At 36.1% G+C, this 15,254-nt stretch overlaps 1 protein-coding gene across 1 annotated transcript in view; it reads right to left on the bottom strand.

Moving 5' to 3' along the window:
• LOC128638061 (neuronal pentraxin-1-like) overlaps positions 1-15,254 on the bottom strand; it is a 41,012-nt gene that overhangs the window by 13,595 nt on the left and 12,163 nt on the right. The window contains exon 3 of the mRNA XM_053689931.1: positions 11,804-12,051. Within this exon, the coding sequence (XP_053545906.1) occupies positions 11,804-12,051 (248 nt within the window). The remainder of the gene's footprint in view (positions 1-11,803; positions 12,052-15,254) is intronic.

The raw sequence follows: 15,254 nt of genomic DNA, 5'->3' as shown, positions 1-15,254 counted from the left end.
CAATGGGTCACAGGGAAACCAGGAACCTTCAAATGTGGACATGTCAATTGCTGTATGTGTGCCCATAGTTGGAATCGTGACTTTATCATGCATTGGAACAATACCAAAAGCGTGCCCATTAAAGCCAGGGGCAACTGTCACTCCACATTTGTAGTTTATGGTTTAACCTGCGGCTGTGGAAAAATTTACATCGGGAAAACAAAGAGGAAAATAGAAAGGAAATGCTATGAGCATATTAATAATATAGAGATAGGCTTGAAGACACATAGCGTTTCTGAACACTTCAGGCTATATCATCGACAGGATCCTAGTAGCCTTTGAATTAGCATTCTGGAGATTGTTCCACTAGATACAAATCCACACCAAAGGTTAACTATTTTAAGACAAAAGGAAACAAAATGGATCCATGAGTTGGAGAGTTTAAAACCTAAGGGTCTTAATATTGATTTGGACCTACAGGCCTTTATGATCTAGGTAGGGTATCATCTATTTGTGTATCTTTCCCCATATGTAGTCTAAGTTTTCTGTTTAGTTTAATACTTCTAGCTTGATGAGGTTTTTAATATGATACAGTTTTTAATATGATACAGTTTTTAATATCATGATATAATTGTTTACTGTGATATATAATCTAATGTGATTTACTTTTTAATATGATACGCTTCTCTAATATGATACGCTGTTTAATATGACATTTTTGTTTTTAATATGATGTATGAAAGTGTATGTTTAGCTATTTTATATGAAAGAAAATTTATTGAAAAATGGTATGTTACATTAGAAGATAGGGTGTCTTGTACATGTGTTTTAGAAGTAATAGAAATGATGTTTTTATGTATTAAGATGTTTTTATGTATTAAGATGTATTTATATATTCATATATTTTTAGTTTTACTGTGTTTTTAATTTGCACTTGCATAAATTAATGAGGCATGTACATAACCTATTTAGAAGAATACCTTAGCTGTACAGGATTGCCGTGAAGTCTATATGGAGGCTTGATGGTTAAAACCGCTCCTCTGCATGCCGGATACACATGGCCAAAGAGGTGTGTATGTAAACAAAGATAGCATCATCATGCACCATAACGGAGGAGTGGCCAGCAAACATATATAAGAGAGGATCACGCCGAAAAATGTCAGTCGCCTTCAGAGTCTTGAAAAAGTCTGATAGAGCAGGATGAAATGCGTAGACGATAGGAAGGTTCATCAGAGCAACCATCAGTATTTTGGAAAAGCCGTGAAAGAGACTGAAAAAGTTCTTAGTGACAAAACAGAGCGCAGGGCTTGCAGGAGGAGTAAACAGAGGGCATCTTACCTAATCCTGTACGGACCTGTTACCCGGATCTGTTTCATGGACCAGCTATAACTCAGGCACATTTTCTTTATGTTCTTGTAAGTGCAACAATTTGTATGCTCACATTAAAATTGTCTTGGATTCACCTTGAGTCATGGATGCGCTCTGTGTTCTATCTTTTCAGTGTATTCGTTGTCAGTGCACTCCTTAGTGCTCTGGGAAAAAGAAGCAGCACCATCGACTCAGTAGCACGGGAGAATTACCCAGAGGAAGTGAGAACGCCCAGTGGAAGTGATGTTACTGACATTAGTTTTTTACCATACTCCTAGAGCCATGAAGTATCTATGTGAAATTTGATTTTAATAGATTTTATTGTTTATTAATTATTTTTGTAGTATATATACTATATAAGTAACCACATACAAAATAGAACATTGGAAACACTCATAATTGAAATGGTTTAATGGTTGAATGTTATAGTATACGTATAGGAATATTTCTAATCAATTACGTTTTTGTATATAGAACGGTACATACGGTCAGCGCAGTATTTTGGTGTGTTTGTTATTTAAGTATTAAAGTTGGTAACTAATTCATATAATCACTATCTGCTAGAAAGAACACCAGAGAGCTGGGCAAAATACACTAGAGCGAAAAAAGAGAGGGATACTTTTCTAGTATATGTAGCGACACAGAAAGATCTAAAATTTCAAGCTAAACGCTATAGATATGGAAATAAAGCAGGGAAACTTCTGGAAAATCTAGTAAAAAGAGATAAAGGATCACCACTGATTGAATCACTTCAAAATTAAGGTATAACTCTCATAAATTCAGGAGATATTTTAAAGGCTTTTTCAGATTATTTTCAAGAACTGTACTCTCTTAAAAACTCAAATAAATCTCAGTGTGACAAAATTTGGAGCAAAATTATTTATCCAACTCTCACATCTGAATGAACTGAAACTTTGAACTCCCCTATTTCTGAGTCAGAAATTTTGAGAGCTATTCAAGATCTCTCTTTAAATAAAGCACCTGGACCCGACACGCTACCTAATTAATTTTATAAGATTCTTTCCCCACTCATTGTCCCACATTTAAGTAAGCTCTTTAATGAAATTTATATTGATAGCAATCCGTTCTCTCCTTACTTGACTGCTTCATATACTACTCTAATTCTCAAACAGGGGAAGGATCCTAGTAAAAAGGAGTTTTATAGACCTATAGCTCTCTTGAATTCTGCCTACAAGATACTTTTCTAGTGAAAAGATGACTACAAGATTCTTTTCTAGAGAAAAAATTACAATCTCTTCTTCCTAGCATTATACATAAAGATCAAGCCGGGTTTCTTTACAAGTGGAACTCCTCAGCTAAGATAAGGGAAGCTTTGGTTACTATTGATCACTTCAAGACTCTGGAGAGGTCAGAACTGGGGGGGGGGGAGATGGCACCCCTGACTTAGCAATTATTTCAATAGACGCCGAAAAGGCATTTGACTCAGTTCATTATGACCATTTACTATTTTCTCTATCTCAATTTGGCCTTAAAGGTAAGTTTCTTAAATTTATAGACAATTTGTACGATAAACCACACATGAAGAAGATAATCAATAATATAGTATCTTCGGAAATAATGTTAAGAAGAGGAACTTGTCAGGGGTGCCCTCTTTCTCCTCTCCTTTTGGATATTTCCATTGAACCCTTGGCAATTGTGATCAGAAAACAATTGGAAGGTATAAAAACAGATAAGAAGGAGCTTAAAATAGCTCTTTATGCTGATGATATCCTTCTCAACATACCAAATGAGTAGTCTGAGCTACTTTGGATTAGGAATAATAAGGACTCCCTATTAAATTTACCCTTTAGAATAGTCTCTGAATCATTTAAATTTCTCTGTGTAACTATTTCTTCTAACCCCGACAATTGGTACAATCTCAACATTCTTCCAGTATTAGCAAAAATCAAAGAAAGTTTGAAAAACTGGCAAAACCTCCCGCTCTCTATCTCAGTCCATATTGCACTGTTTAAAATGATTCTCCTCCCAAAATTGTTATATGTTCTTCAAAATATCCCAATAATTCTTAAAGGGAAGGGTATAAAGATGTTTAATACTGCATTGAGAAGCTTTTTATGGCAGAGTAAAAAACCTAGGATCTCCTTATCTAAACTTTCCCTACCTAGAAAATTCAGGGGGCTTGCATTACCAGATTTGCGTTTATATAATTTTGTCTGCGCGTATAGCGGCAAATTGGATTTTCACCAGGGACTACGTTACAGATAATGAAATGGAAGAAAATGTAATCTATCCATTTCTTCCCATAGCTTTTATTTATTGTAACCCTAAATTAGTACCCAGAGAAGTGAAAAGACTTTAAACAATATTTAACCCACTACAGGCTTGGTGAAGGATCTGTAATCTATTAGCCTTGGGGATAGCAAGGTATCTAACTATCTACCACTCTTGGGGAACCACAAATTTCAAGCAGGTTTGCCATTGGCACTTTTCCAAAGATGGCACAATTTGGGACTCAATAATGTTTCTCATCTAATAGATAAGGACAGGCAATGTGTTAAAACCTTTGGTACTCTTAAGGGAGAATTTAATCTTTCCAATAAGGAATTTTTCGCCTATTTACAAGTAAAACATTTCATCCTTAAATGAATCTGGCTGGAATTGGTCTTTGGGAAATCTGGAGAACTGGCTTGTTCTGGTTAAAAAGGGCATATGTCAATTTCCCCATGCTATCAACTTTTAAGTTCCCTTTAAGGTGTACCTAACTTAGAGAAGATCTCCTTTAATTGGAATGCACTGATACCTCAAAACAATATTGACACCAGTCTCATTCAAGCTTCTATTTCAAAAGTTATGCAAGTCACTCTTTCTACAACATGGAGGGAATCTCACATCAAATTACTATATAAGACCTATTATACCCCTGATTAAGGCTCTAGGTGGGGGAGCTTCAACTTTAATAAATGCCCAAAATGCTTGTTTCCTTCAGCTAACAAACATATGATTGGGGACTGCCCAAAAATTAGACACTTTTGGTTGAAACTAGAAAACTGGATCAACAAGATACTGAGGTTTCTCATCTGGTACTATCATTGGTTCGTCTAGTTTTCCGTTGGAAGGATACAAAGGAACTTCAGGAAAATAACAACATTATTAATATGATCATCTTAGCAGCTAGATATCTAATCTTTAAAAAATGAAAAGAGAAGGTGATTCCTAATATTTTGGAGATCAAAAATTGTTTGAAGAAACAATTACCTAGATTACGAGTTTTGCGTTAGAGGCTATGCGGTGCTAACAAGCAATTTTGTCTCACCGCTCACTTACCTGCAGCGCTGGTATTACGAGTCTTCAGAAACCCGTCGTTAAAAGACAAGAAGTGAGCGTTGAGCAAAATGTTGCTCCTTACCGCACTCCAATACCAGCGCTGCTTAAGTCAGCGGTGAGCTGGTCATACTTGCTCGTGCACGATTTCCCAAAAGGAATCAACGGGAAGAGCTGGCTGAAAAAAAGTCTAACACCTGCAAAAAAGCAGCGTAAAACTCAATAACGCAGCCCCATTGATTCCTATAGGGAAACTAAAGTTATGTCTACACCTAACACCCTAACATGAACCCCGAGTCTAAACACCCCTAATCTTACACTTATTAACCCCTAATCTGCCACCCCCGACATCGCCGACACCTACATTATATTATTAACCCCTAATCTGCCACTCCGGACACCGCCGCCACCTACATTATATGTATTAACCCCTAATCTGCTGCCCCCAACATCGCTGCTACCTACATTATATTTATTAACTCCTAATCTGCCGCCCCAGACATTGTCGACACCTGCATTATATTATTAACCCCTAATCTGCCACTCCGGACACCGCCGCCACCTACATTATATTTAATAACCCCTAATCTGCCGCCCCCAATGTCGCCGCCACCTACCTACACTTATTAACCCCTAATCTGCTGCCCCCAACGTCGCCGCCACTATAATAAACATATTAACCCCTAGACCGCTGCACTCCTGCCTCGCAAACATTAGTTAAATATTATTAACCCCTAATCTGCCGTCCCTAACATCGCTGCCACCTACCTACATTTATTAACCCCTAATCTGCCGTCCCCAACGTCGCTTCCACTATATTAAAGTTATTAACCCCTAAACCTAAGTCTAACCCTAAACCTAACACCCACTAACTTAAATATAATTTAAATAAATCTAAATAAAATTCCTATCATTAACTAAATTATTCCTATTTAAAACTAAATACTTACCTGTAAAATAAACCCTAAGCTAATAGTTACATTGTAGCTATCTTAGGGTTTATTTTTATTTTACAGGCAAGTTTGTATTTATTTTAACTAGATAGAATAGTTATTAAATAGTTATTAACTATTTAATAACTACCTAGCTAAAATTAATACAAATTTACCTGTAAAATAAAACCTAACCTAGGTTACAATAACACCTAACACTACACTATAATTAAATAAATTAACTAAATTAAATACAGTTACCTAAATTAAATTAGCTAAAGTACAAAAACAAACAAACACTAAATTACAGAAAATAATAAACAAATTACAGAAATTTAAACTAATTACACCTAATCTAATAGCCCTATTAAAATAAAAAAGCCCCCCCAAAATAAAAAAAAACCCTAGCCTAAACTAAACTACCAATAGCCCTTAAAAGGGCCTTTTGCGGGGCATTGCCCCAAAGTAATCAGCTCTTTTACCTGTAAAAAAAAATACAAACAACACCCCCAACAGTAAAACCCACCACCCACACAATCAACCCCCCAAATAAAATACTATCTAAAAAAACTAAGCTCCCCATTGCCCTGAAAAGGGCATTTGAATGGACATTGCCCTTAAAAGGGCAGTTAGCTCTTTTGCCACCCAAACCCTAATCTAAAAAATAAAACCCACCCAATACACCCTTAAAAAAACCTAACACTAACCCCCTGAAGATCGACTTACCGGGAGAAGTCTTCATCTAAGCCGGGGCCGAAGTCCTCAACGAAGCCGGGAGAAGTCTTCATCCAAGCCGGGCGAAGTAGTCCTCCAGACGGGCAGAAGTCTTCATCCAGACGGCAACTTCTATTTTCATCCATCCGGCGCGGAGCGGCTCCATCTTCAAGACATCCGACGCGGAGCATCCTCTTCTTCCGACGACTAAAACAGAATGAAGGTACCTTTAAGTGACGTCATCCAAGATGGCGTCCCTTAGATTCTGATTGGCTGATAGAATTCTATCAGCCAATCGGAATTAAGGTAGAAAAAATCCTATTGGCTGATGTAATCAGCCAATAGGATTGAATGTTCAATCCTATTGGCTGATCCAATCAGCCAATAGGATTGAGCTTGCATTTTATTGGCTTTTCCAATCAGCCAATAGAATGCGAGCTCAATCACATTGGCTGATTGGATCAGCCAATAAGATTGAACGTCAATCCTATTGGCTGATTGCATCAGCCAATAGGATTTTTTCTACCTTAATTCCGATTGGCTGATAGAATTCTATCAGCCAATCGGAATCTAAGCGACCAAATCTTGGATGACTTCACTTAAAGGTACCTTCATTCTGTTTTAGTCGTCAGAAGAAGAGGATGCTCCGCGTCAGATGTCTTGAAGATGGAGCCGCTTCGCGCCGGATGGATGAAGATAGAAGATGCCGTCTGGATGAAGACTTCTGCCCGTCTGGAGGACCACTTCTGCCCGGCTTGGATGAAGACTTCTGCCCGTCTGGAGGACCACTTCGCCCGGCTTGGATGAAGACGTCTCCCGGTAAGTCGATCTTCAGGGGGTTAGTGTTTTAGGGTTTTTTTTTAAGGGTGCATTGTGTTGGTTTTATTTTTTAGATTAGGGTTTAGGCGGAAAACGAGCTAACTGCCCTTTTAAGGGCAATGCCCATCCAAATGCCCTTTTCAGGGCAATGGGGAGCTTAGATTTTTTAGATAGTATTTTATTTGGGGGGTTGGTTGTGTGGGTGGTGGGTTTTACTGTTGGGGGGGTTGTTTGTATTTTTTTTTTACAGGTAAAAGAGCTGATTACTTTGAGGCAATACCCCACAAAAAGCCCTTTAAGGGCTATTGGTAGTTTAGTTTAGGCTAGGGTTTAGTGTAGCTTAGGTTAGGTTTTATTTTGCAAGTACTATTGTATTTATTTTAGCTAGGTAGTTATTAAATAGTTAATAACTATTAATAACTATTCTACCTAGTTAAAATAAATACAAACTTGCCTGTAAAATAAAAATAAACCCTAAGCTAGCTACAATGTAACTATTAGTTATATTGTAGCTAGCTTAGGGTTTATTTTATAGGTAAGTATTTAGTTTTAAATAGGAATAATTTAGTTAATGATAGTACATTTTATTTAGATTTATTTAAATTATATTTAAGTTAGTGGGTGTTAGGTTTAGGGTTAGACTTAGGTTTAGGGGTTAATATGTTTATTATAGTGGCGGCGACGTTGGGGGCTGTAGATTTGGGGTTAATAAGTTTAGGTAGGTGGCGGCGACATTGGGGGCGGCAGATCAGGGGTTCATAAGTATAATGTAGGTGGCGGCGGTGTCTGGAGCGGCAGATTAGGGGTTACATTTTTTATTATAGTGTTTGCGATGCAGGAGGGCCTCGGATTAGGGGTTAATAGGTAGTTTATGGGTGTTAGTGTACTTTTTAGCACTTTAATTATGAGTTTTATGTTACGGCGTTGTACCACAAAACTCTTAACTACTGACTTTTAAATGCGTTAGGACTCTTGACAGGGTAGGGTGTACCGCTCACGTTTTGGCCTCCCAGGACTCGTAATACCGGCGCTATGGAAGTCCCATAGAAAAAAAGACTTTACGAAGTTTACGTAAGTCTTTTTGCGGTAAGGCCAAAGAAGTGTGCGGTGCCCCTAAACCTTCAAGACTCGTAATAGCAGCGGGCGTAAAAAAGCAGCGTTAGGACCTCTTAACGCTGCTTTTTTACCCTAACGCACAACTCGTAATCTAGCCGAATGTATTTTAGAACAGATTGATACTAGCTTGAATAATGAACGTAACATTTGGCAGTTTTTTAAGAAATGGTCAGTATTTATTAAAACTCTCCCCTAATGAGATAGATTATTTGATTCACCCATTCAGGAACTCAGAGTTAGTGTTGTTGGGGCTGTGGTAATCTACCATATCCACATTTTTTTAATTGTTTTTCCCCCCTGCTTTCTTTCTCTCCCCTGTCCCTTCCTTTCCCCTCCTTTGTCTAAAAAGTAACCAATAGATCATGTGGTATTAGGTGTTGATAAACAGAGAAATATGCTATCTGTGGTTCAGTACTTAGCTTTACGCCCTGCGAGACAGGAAACTCTGTGACTTACTTATTAATATGCCCTGTGTATGTATTGTTCTAATTATTTAATTTGCTATCTGAATCATGAAAGTTTAATTTGGACTTTACTATCCCTTTAACAATTAATAAGGAAAGGAAAAGTGAAAATAAAAACATTTAAACTGTAGGAACTAGATGGAATTTCACACACTAGACAAAAAAATTCCATTATTTTAATCAGTTTTTATAAAGTTCTGATATATTACACAGCACTATGACTTTATGTATAAAACTACAAAGTACAACAATCAAATACATTTATGTCAAGTCCAAAGTGTAGTGGACCCTGCACATGAGGCACTAATAGCAGTAAACCTTTTCTTGCATGAGACCTATGAGCTCACAATCTAAGTTTTATCACCTGGGCAACTGTTTTTTTATTTCTTGTTCCTAAATATTTTATGACTTCCTCCCTAGTTAATAATTATTTATATATGGCTTCCTACTCTTCTGTATTTGCTTCCACCATAATTTTACTGGGAGTTATTATTGAACAGCAACAATATTGTTATTGCTTTATGTATTCTGTGCTTTATAATATGAAACATTACACAAGATGTTATATTAATAAAACCATGCTAGAGAGGGATATAGATCTTTTGTTTGAAGGTCATAGAGATATTGCTTGAGAATATTGCTAATCTATACCTGAGCAACAGTATGAAGCATTAGCAAATGGGGAATAAAAAACAGCATTATTTATGGTTCGCAATAAATCAGCTGCAAACCCCTAGTATGGGTTTGTATTAAAAAAGTAACAATGAACAAATATAAAATGTAAAAGGACAACAAAGTCAAAATTAATCTTTCCTGATTCAGATAGGGCATGCCATTTTAAACAACTTTTCAATTTACTTTTATAATCAATTTAGCTTTGTTCTCTTGGTATTCTTTGTTGGTAGGCTCAAATGCTAATTTCTAAGCCCTTGAAGGCCACCTCTTATTTCAGAGCATTTTGAATGTTTTTCACAGCTAGACAGTGCTAGTTCTTGTGTGCCATAAAGATAACATTGAGTTCACCCCAGTGAAGTTATTTATGAGTCAGCACTGATTGGCTAAAATGCAAGTCTGTCAAAAGAACTGAAATAAGGGGGCAGTCTGCAGAGGCTTACATACAAGGTAATCACATAGGTAAAAAGTATAATAATATAACAGTGTTGGTTATGCAAAACTGGGGAATAGGTAATAAAGGAATTATTTATCTTTTTTAAAAAAAACACTAAACTTTGCTTAAAGGACCGGTAAACAAAGTAGATTTGCATAATCAACACATGCAAGATAACAAGACAATACAATAGCATTTACTCTGAATTTCAAATGGGTAGTAGATTTTTTTTCTAACAAATTTCAAAGTTAAAGGGACAGTGAACACCAGAATTTTTGTTGTTTTAAAAGATAGATAATGGGGCCTATCTATCAAGCTCCGAATGGAGCTTGATGCCCCGTGTTGCTGGCGAGCCTGCAGGCTCGCCAGAAACAGCAGTTATGAAGCAGCGATCACAAAAACTGCTGCTCCATAACCCTGTCCGCCTGCTCTGAGCAGGCGGACAGACATCGCCGGAATTCAACCCGATTGAGTACGATCAGGTTGATTGACACCTCCTGCTGGCGGCCCATTGGCCACGAGTCTGCAGGGGGCGGCGTTGCACCAGCAGCTCTTGTGAGCTGCTGGTGCAATGCTGGATACGGAGAGCGTATTGCTTTCCGTATTCAGCGAGGTCTGGCGGACCTGATCCGCACTGTTGGATCAGGTCCGCCAGACTTTGTTAAATAGAGGCCAATCTCTTAATTACCAATTCCCCAGTTTTGCATAACCAACACAGTTATAATTATACATGTTTTACCTCTGTAATTACCTTGTATCTAAGCCTCAGCAGGCTGCCCCCTTATTTCAGTTCTTTTGACAGACTTGCATTTCAGAGCTGTCTCCATGGTAAATTCACGAGCATGAGCTCAATGTTATCTATATGAAACACATGAACTAATGCCCTCTAGTGGTAAAAACTATCAAAATGCATTTAGATTAGAGGCGGCCTTCAAGGTCTAAGAAATTAGCATATGAACCTCCTAGGTTTAGCTTTCAACTAAGAATACCAAGATAACAAAGCAAAATTGGTGATAAAAGTAAATTGGAAAGTTGTTTAAAATTGCATGCCCTATCTGAATAATGAAAGTTTTTTTTGGACTTGACTGTCCCTTCTACTCCCCCTGAACCATGTGATAGCAATCAGCCAATCACAAATGCATATACGTATAGTCTGTGAATTCTTGCACATGCTCAGTAGGAGCTGGTGACTCAAAAAGTGTAAATATAAAAGACTGTGCACATTTTTTTTAATGGAAGTAAATTGGAAAGTTGTTTAAAATGACATGCTGTATCTGAATCTTGAAAATTTAATTTGACCTGAGTGTCCCTTTAATGGAAAATTTAGAGTTTTGCCACAATAGGTATAAAATCTAAATTGTTATAATATTAGGCATAAAATCTAAATAAATATATGCCCATTATGCTGCTACTCTCTTCTGCTTCTTGCCCTTCTGCATCTATTTTACACTGAATGCACCCTTATGGTGTAAGCCAAAGGAAAACACTAAACAGCGTGGAACCCGGGATACTCAAGGAGTTGTTTTTATGAATAGGGACCCTAGAACATACATTACAAATAAATGCAAATTATTACAAAACTAGAGATTATCCCAGAGGTATATTTTGCTTTGGTGCTGCTCTGGGCAATGATATGCAGCAAAATCCCACCCAACAATTTTAGCTCATGTTACATATATTTCTCAAAAACAAGTCAGTGATACGGGATTGGGCATCATGCCATAGAACAACCCTATTTATATAGATAGATAGATTAATTTTATGTGTATATATATATATATATATATATATATATATATATATATATATATATATATATATATATATATATATATATATAAATATAATGACCTTTTTATCACTGTGAAATACTTTCCTTATTTCTACACTGTGTGTGGGGCATCTCCCTCCCTGGTTTCAGATTCATGGATCTCAGTAACTTTTCTCCCTAGGGGAATGTAGTTCCTTGCATGCACTTCCATTAGCAGAATCTATATTCTTTTTTGTAGTTATATATTTACCTTGTCATTAATAAGCAATTCCATGGGGTTGTTTCCCCACTCAATCAGCACAATCTCATTTGCTTGCCCAGGAACCGAGTATGAGAAGGGTGTGCCCATCCCTGGGGAAGAGTTAGACTTAAGCCACAAGCAGATGGTGAAGGCAAAAATCTCATGGTGAAGAGTCCTTTTCACCTTGGCATACATGTAATTTGTTCTGAAGGGAAAGCTGACTCTGAAGTCATTTGACTGTTTATCAGCTTTGTGCCCTGTTTAACAAAGATAAGAAAAAGAGGAAGAATAAAGTTTCACACATCACAAAACTGCACCTTTATTAAAGTAATATTCCAGTTGTGTAGCGTGAGAATAGTCTGCCAAGCAATTCTGCAATAAACATGCTGTTATAATGCATTTTAAGCATTTGATTGGTTCACACATACCATGCTTAAAGTATAAATAAATCCTAGACAGAATAAAGCATTCAAAGAAAAGATGAGTCTGAGAATAATATGTAGATGGGTTTTTAAAAAAGTTTAATTAGTTGTTTAAATATTAGCAACATAAGTGTAAAGTTTTAGTGTCTATAAAGCAATGGGAGCTGCCATGTTGTAACTTAGGTTTCTTTCTCTGCTGAAACCAATTAGAGAGAGTTATAAATATGTCACTAGAGTGTGCAGCCAATGACGGTGTGGAATATAACAGTGTTCTGCACTTCCATTTCTAACAGGAACTAAAGAGCACACAATTTTTAGAATGAAATGACAGAAAAAGGGGGAATAAATCATGAAAGTATATTGCAAAGGTTTTTTTTTATATACAATTTATAATTTTATATTACCACCTCAAAGTGTTTAATGTCAATTTAAGTGTACAAATCAATCTGAATGTTAGAATTCTCCTAGAATGGTATTATTTGTTCTGTCTTTTTTTTCTAGTGCATTCTTTTGTGCCAATTTTGGAGATTTAAAAAACAAACAAACATTTCATTAATTGCAGAGTTGCTAAGAAAACTATTCTGGGGCTATACAACAGATTTATTTGGAATGTCCCTTTAAGACACACAACAGTTTGGTTAATAAATACAACTATTTAGGTTAGTTGCTGAACTGAGGTGCACCAGTTGTGTCTGACTTTTTTCCTTATGTGACAGGATATCATTTAAAGTTACTCTAACACACATAAAGCAAATGCTAGACGTGTATATATATGTATGTGGTTCATGCTAGCTGGGCAGACATGAATGTGGTCACTTAAAAAATATCACTATATATTAAGTGTGGTTTATAATTTTGTGGGCGGTAGAGAGAATAAACAAACTGAAGTGGCAGCATAACAAAAATATTGGATAGTAAACTTTAATCACTGTATTTTTTTACTTTTGTAATGAAATCAAATTTAAAATAAATAGCTATTATAATGATATATTTCAACTTTTATTAATAACATACATATATTGCAATAAGGACATTGCCAATATTACCAATCCCAGATGTAACTTTATATGTATTTATACCTGAGATTCCCAGTGCAATTGTTCTTGTTGGCACACCATCAAGCCAATGTTCAAAGCCAATAATGTGGAACAGTATAAACACATGAAAAAGGCTGTAACTACTGGGAGTGAATCATAACATGAAGTATAAATAACTAGCATCTCTGAGTGCTTTATTTTAAAACAAACATTATAGTTAAGAAACTCCAGCTCCACACCATTGCCTTTAAAATATCAGTAAATACAGTAGATTTGCACACTTAACAAACACATAATAACAAGACAATACAATAGCACTTAGCTTGAACTTCAAATGAGCAGTAGATTTTTTTCTGACTAATTTCAAAGTTATGTATATTTCCATTCCTCCTGTATAATGTGACAGCTATCACCCAATCACAAATGCATATATGTATATTGTATGGATTCTTGCACATGCTCAGTAGGAGCTGGTGATTCACTATCAAACACTATCCACAATTAGTTAATAGAAGTATATTGCAGACTTGTTTAAAATTGCTGCTCTGTCTGAATCATGAAAGTTTAATTTTGACTTAAAGGGACAGTTTACTCAAAAATGTTCTCCCATTTAATTTGTTCCCAATGATCCACGCTACGTGCTGGAGGGTATTAAATTATTTATAAGTATTTCCATTACCCTTATATTGGCATATGAAATAGTTTATTTAGCCTGTGGTTTTCCCACCCATCCTGAAAGTTTTTGGCCTTAAGGCCAAGCTGTGTTAACACAGCCAGTAGAAGAAATTACACTCCCAGTGGGTTATAGAAGAGATAAGGTGATAAAACATTAATTTTCCATTGTTCTCTCCAAGTATTGGTGATTGGTTTACGGACAGATATAAAATAAAGAAGCATGTATATGTACACAATGTGATAAAGTAATGAGATCTGATTATACCTACAAGCTCAACCCATTTTATTAGTTTGTGGCTTCAAAACACAAAATCATCTCATTCATATACACAAATAAACCTTAAAAAAGCAAATCTCATAAATGTTATACTCTGCAGCTGGTAAAACAAGGAATTGGATACACCTTAAGGGAAAAACTATTTTAAAGTGTACTGTCCCTTTAAGTGCTGCTTTAATCTTTCTCTAAAGTGATGAAATTTGGACATAGTCCAGATAAAACATGATGCTGTGCAGTTGGAGTTTCATACATTAAAATGGTTAAAATAATATAGCACTCACACCGACTTGTTACAAAGTTGTGTGTCATTTTCTTATTGACTCCTAGTGGTTAAAAATAGAAATTAAATTTACAAAAAAATAAAAAATTAAAAGGGATAGCAAGGTAAAAATTGAAATGTGCACGGACGCATTTTTATTAGAAGCGTTTCTGCTAATGGAAGTATTTTGCAAAAATGATTCTATGTAAAGGGACATTAAACACAAATATTAAAATAGAACCCCAGAAAATTGGAAATCCCACAACTGTTACAATGAAATTACAGGAAAGGAGGACAAATTAAAGAATTTTGCAAAGTGTTCTTAAAGGACCAGTCAACACAGTAGATTTGCATAATCAACAAATGCAAGATAAGAAGACAATGCAATAGCACTTAGTCTGAACTTCAAATAAGCAGTAGATTTTTTTTCTGACAATTTTAAAAGTTATGTATTTTTCCACTCCCCCTGTACCATGTGACAGCCATCTGCCAATCACAAATGCATACACGTACCATGTGACAGCCATCAGCCATTCACAAATGCATACACACTTATTCTTGAACATGCTCAGTAGGAGCTAGTGACTCAAAAAGTTTAAATATAAAAAGACTGTGCACATTTTGTTAATGGGAGTAAATTGGAAAGTTGTTTAAAATGTAAATTGGAAAGTTGTTTAAAATGGCACGCTCTATCTGAATAGCGAAAGTTTAATTTTGATTGAGTGTCCCTTTAAGGACCAGCAATATACCCTGTACATGGCTGGTCTTGCTATGGGGATTTAATTTTTAA

Source organism: Bombina bombina, chromosome 8 (assembly GCF_027579735.1).
Source record: "Bombina bombina isolate aBomBom1 chromosome 8, aBomBom1.pri, whole genome shotgun sequence".
Taxonomy (NCBI): Eukaryota; Metazoa; Chordata; class Amphibia; order Anura; family Bombinatoridae; genus Bombina; species Bombina bombina.
The sequence above is the reverse complement of the archived record's forward strand: the minus strand, read 5'-3'. Positions and strand labels throughout refer to the sequence as shown.